Source organism: Theobroma cacao, chromosome 9 (genome assembly GCF_000208745.1).
Source record: "Theobroma cacao cultivar B97-61/B2 chromosome 9, Criollo_cocoa_genome_V2, whole genome shotgun sequence".
Lineage (NCBI taxonomy): Eukaryota > Viridiplantae > Streptophyta > Magnoliopsida > Malvales > Malvaceae > Theobroma > Theobroma cacao.
The window spans coordinates 31,443,279-31,448,710 of record NC_030858.1 but is presented as its reverse complement, the minus strand read 5'-3'; the positions used below and the strand labels follow the sequence as shown (position 1 = coordinate 31,448,710).

The 5,432-nt window shown below is 33.5% G+C and overlaps 1 protein-coding gene across 1 annotated transcript; it reads right to left on the bottom strand.

The window, feature by feature from the left end:
* On the bottom strand, window positions 2,721-5,432 carry LOC18590034 (tubulin beta-5 chain). The gene is made up of 4 exons (XM_007015305.2): window positions 5,343-5,432; window positions 4,844-5,263; window positions 4,226-4,495; window positions 2,721-3,618 (listed from the first exon to the last, which is right to left on the bottom strand). Exons 2-4 carry the CDS (start codon window positions 5,235-5,237, stop codon window positions 2,939-2,941), a joined length of 1,344 nt encoding a protein of 447 aa, XP_007015367.1. The 5' UTR covers window positions 5,238-5,263; window positions 5,343-5,432; the 3' UTR covers window positions 2,721-2,938.

The window sequence follows — 5,432 nt, the reverse complement described above, 5'->3', positions numbered from 1 at the left end:
TATATTGCTATGAGAATGTTATTAAAAGATTAAATAGTTACATTCATAAGATTTTACTACATAAAAAAAATATGTTGTCTAAAGAAATATCAAAATTTATTATCGTGGTATAAATTATAAATTTTATTATCATTCTTAATATTTTAAATTATTATTTATTTATTAAAAGGTGCAGCAAAAAAACAAAACAAAACAACAAGACTGATCAAAATTATAAATTTTATTATTATTATTGATTTAATTATTATAAAAAATTGTGCAGTAAAAAAATTTGTGTGCATAATGTCTTGATTACAGCTAGACCTGTCAATATGGGCCAACCCGACCCCAGCTTTTGTGGGCTGAAAAAATATGGGTCGGGTCGAGCCAGCCCATTTTTTATATGGGCTGTGAAATCCTCAACTCAACCCACCCCTTGCTAGCCCATGGGCTGGGCTGGGTCAGCCCATTTTTTTTCAAATAAAAAAATTTATTTTTATAATTTTACTTAATAAATTATCTATTTATAAAATTATTTTATGATTTAATTCATAAATTAAAATTATTAATTTGATAAGTAAAGATTAACTACATTAAAATATATAAAATAAGTAAGATTATTGATAATAATTATTAATTTTATATAGTTAAATATATAAAATTATTAATTTTTTTGACTTATAAGACTGATCCGCCCCAGCCCACTGATTTGGTGAGCTGACCCATTTAGGCTTGGTTTAAATATAGGCCTTTGACAAGTATAATTACAACTCTCTTGTCTTGGTCTCTGTTTTCCTAGTGAAACTGACTCCAGTAGTTCAAAGTCACCCATCTTCAACAATAGCCACTACAAAGCTACCAATGTGGTAGACATAATCAGACTTTAATCAAAGGCTTTACTAAACTGTAGAGGGGTCCACGGGCCTAGTTCACCTCAAGCCAGGCCTTGGACATGTTTTTTAAGTTCGGTTCGATTTTTAATTATTACTAGAATATTACCCATGTGCAACACAAGGACCTTTTTGCACCCCCTCTATTTTGCTTCAACATCTTTTCTCTTTCTCTCTATTTGCCCTTCACGTGGTTCACTCTTACCCTTTTGCACCCCTCTCTTTCTCTCTTTGCTTCAACATCTTTTCTCTTTCACTCTCTGTGCCCTCCAAGCGATTAACTCTAAAAGCTTCAGGCTTCCTTTTAAGTATGTTATAAAAGTCACAACTTTCCACATGACAGTTTATGAGAAAAAAATGTGGCCAAATATCTTCAAATTATATAAGTTATAGATAAAAGTAAAGAAATTTATTTTTTAAAAAAGAAAAGTAAAGAAACTTATAAACAACTAAAGAAATCTCTAGAAAGAAAAAAAAAATCTAACTAAAAGCGATAAGATCAAATGCAGTTCTGAATGGAAGAAGAGAAGTTCATCCAAATTAGATGTGTTGCACACTCAAACAATTAATTGTAATACCGAAGCCTGTAAAAGCCAAACATCAGCTTCCTTTTTTTAAGCTCATAACTTTCTAGTGGTATAGCAATGAAGGTACATATGGAGGCACTGCATAAGGTGTTGAAATTTCCAAAATTGAAAAAGTCAAAAGCTAACACTTTTTTATATTTTTATACCTTTCCAGATGTCAGTCTAAAAGAATAAAAACGTGGCTCAATGTAGAGCCAGATTTGGGTCTTCAAATTATATATGTTATAAATTATTATATTAACAAATAATTTTTTACTTAAATTTTATTTATAAAATATATTTAAATATATAAAAATTATTTTTTATATTGTAATAATAAACTTTCCTTAAATTAATACCTTTTAAGATTTCAAAGTGTTAACTAAGGTTGATCTCATTTATGGTTACCTCTAAGCAGAATACAAGTCTTTGAATTTAATGATCATTAGTTAATCGTTAGTCTATAAGTGACTTGTTCCGAATTTCTATCCACCTTTTCCCTACCATGTTATGTTAATTTGTATTAAAAGATAATGTATTTTTTTAATTTTATTTTTTAGATGATTTAAATTTTAAAATTATTATATTTATAAATTCTTTCTCGAAAGTTATAAATCATTATTTAAGCTGTCATTTAAAATTCTTATTTTTAAATGAATGGGGTTACTATGGTAGAAATTTTAAATGACATCTTGGAGCATAATTCTTATGTCGAAATATAATTAGTTATATTTAAAATCAATCATCTTTAATTACAATCAAATTAAATAATTAGCTTCAATTATAATCCAATTATGCATTAAATATATTAAAAAATATATAATTTAATTAGGAAAAAGTTACTGTCATCCACGAGTCTTATCGAAAATAAACTTACCTCGTTAGTTTGAAACATTATTTATCTCTCTAGAAAAAATAACAAATCTTAAGATTCCATCAGTAGAACTAATATTTGTTCAAAGTGTACTTTGAATATTAAAATACCCACAATTTTTCTCCATTTCCCTAAATTCTTTCCTTTTTTTTTTGTTTTAATCAATTTCATTGTCACTAAACCTTTTTCTTAATCAAATTAATGGTAATTAAGTTAGTCTAACTAATGACAGCATAATACATTGATTCTTTAAGTGCAAAAATAACCATACCTCCAATGCCTTCCACAAATAAAATCAGATACAAAATGCACATTGCCCATCTTCAGCTCATTCACAAAATTCCAAGTACATTCCATAGGAATAAGATGAATTTCATTATATTTTCTACCAAATATAAAAAGACAATAGCAGGAAAAGAAACAGATATAGCCAATACTATTAACTTTCATTATAGCAAACGAATTGAACAGCAAGGCTAGAATTCAAACATATAACAGAGTAATACAAACAGCTTTTCACATATGTTACCACTCAATCTAACAGAAAATTGCACTTTTTTACTCTCAAGCAGTATATCGAGGCATTACCACATTCCACAATATAAAGTAGCATACAGCCTTTACATCTCTCACATCTCATGAACACCTTCCTCCTCCTCATCCTCATATTCAAGTTCCTCATCAGCTGTAGCATCCTGGTACTGCTGATATTCAGATACAAGGTCATTCATGTTGCTCTCAGCCTCAGTGAACTCCATTTCATCCATTCCTTCCCCAGTGTACCAGTGCAAGAAAGCCTTCCTCCTAAACATGGCAGTGAATTGCTCACTCACTCGCCTGAACATCTCCTGAATGGAGGTTGAGTTACCAATGAAAGTTGATGCCATAGACAGGCCCCGAGGAGGAATATCACACACGCTAGACTTCACATTGTTTGGAATCCACTCAACAAAGTATGAAGAGTTCTTGTTTTGAACATTAATCATTTGCTCATCAACCTCTTTGGTGCTCATCTTCCCCCTGAACATGGCTGAGGCTGTGAGGTAGCGACCATGTCGTGGGTCTGCAGCACACATCATGTTCTTAGCATCCCACATCTGCTGGGTGAGTTCTGGGACAGTTAGAGCACGATACTGCTGAGATCCCCTCGAGGTGAGAGGAGCAAACCCAACCATAAAGAAGTGCAGACGAGGGAAAGGAATGAGGTTCACTGCAAGTTTTCGGAGGTCAGAGTTGAGCTGGCCAGGGAATCTAAGGCAGCATGTGACACCACTCATGGTTGCAGAGATCAGATGGTTCAGATCACCAACTGTTACAATCAAGAAAAGAAAGTTACTTCAGCATTAGCCTTAGAGCAATGTAGCATTCAGGAGAAGAGTATAGCACTTCCCACATAAATCTCAATCAATTCTTGCTTAGCCAGTAAGAAGAGGGAATTCAATTTTTATTTAGAAAAAAGGAATAAATTTATATTACTTACCCAATTATTTCAAAAGAACACGCCTAGCCAGCCAATACTATCGCATAGCATTAGTTAGGAACAAAAGACTCACGCTATAACCAAATCTGGGAAAAATACACTAATATGCTTGAATATAGATCACAATAATTCTCCTGTTCCCTTCAATATTATCTGATATTAACACTTATTTCTAAGATGTACATTTACATAATCTTTTAGAATGAAATCCAGACAATAAAACCAGCAATAGAAAACTTTAGGCAAACATTATTAAATAATTCAACTGAAACCAATTCCACAGAGTTATTCTGCAACTCAGTTACTGCTCAAGTTTTAAGCAGAAATTTAATGGAAGTAATACAAGATACCAAACCAACACACGCAATCAATTTTTGTACATTAAAAAGAAATTGTAGGCAATCATACAATATCAAGTCAAACAATTTAAACTTACAGCTAGGAGTAGTTAACTTCAGAGTCCTGAAACAGATATCATACAAAGCCTCATTGTCCAACACCATGCACTCATCAGCATTTTCAACAAGCTGATGAACAGAAAGGGTGGCATTGTATGGCTCCACCACTGTATCTGAAACCTTTGGTGATGGGAAGACAGAGAAAGTGAGCATCATTCTATCAGGGTATTCTTCTCTGATCTTTGAGATCAATAGGGTACCCATCCCGGAACCAGTTCCTCCACCCAGAGAATGGCAAACTTGAAAACCTATTCACACAAACAAATAAATATGTAAATAAAAACCAAAGACCAAATTAAAGAAACAAGATACCCCCAACATCAACACCAAGATCTCCAAAGCAAATTTCATTAGCATTATTATTTTATCCATTGACCAAGATGTTTTAATTACCGCATAAAGAACTTTGAATATGCTAACATAATTCTAATTCAATGTGGACTTCCTTTTCTGTAATTAAATAGACACATAGCCAAAATTTTATAGGTAGAGTATTCGACTGTCGGTCTATAGATTAAAACGTCACTTCAAGTATCAATATTATAAAAAAAAAAAACAGTTAAAATTTTATTGAAAGAAGAATTAAAAAATTATACCTTGCAGACAGTCACAATTCTCAGCTTCCTTTCTAACAACATCAAGAACAGCATCAATAAGCTCAGCTCCTTCAGTGTAATGCCCCTTAGCCCAATTATTCCCAGCTCCAGATTGTCCAAACACGAAGTTATCGGGCCTAAAGATCTGTCCGTAAGGTCCAGTCCTCACACTATCCATAGTCCCCGGCTCGAGATCCATGAGCACGGCGCGTGGGACAAACCTTCCACACGAAGCCTCATTGTAGTAAACATTTACGCGCTCCAATTGCAGATCGGAGTTTCCGGTGTAACGTCCTGTGGGGTCGATGCCGTGCTCGTCGCAGACCACTTCCCAGAACTTGGATCCGATCTGGTTCCCGCACTGCCCACCTTGTACGTGAAGGATTTCCCTCATTTTTGTTTTTGATTTTTTTTTAATTCCTGCGAAAATCAAGAAATGGTCAGTAAAAAAGCATAAAATGATTGAGTAAAAAAATTAGATCTGGGGATTGGGGCTTACAGTGGGCGAGTGCTAGTGGGGATGAATGTCGGAGGATGATAGATAAGAGAGGGAGGGAGTGGAGATTGGGGAGTGGCAGTGGCAGTAAGA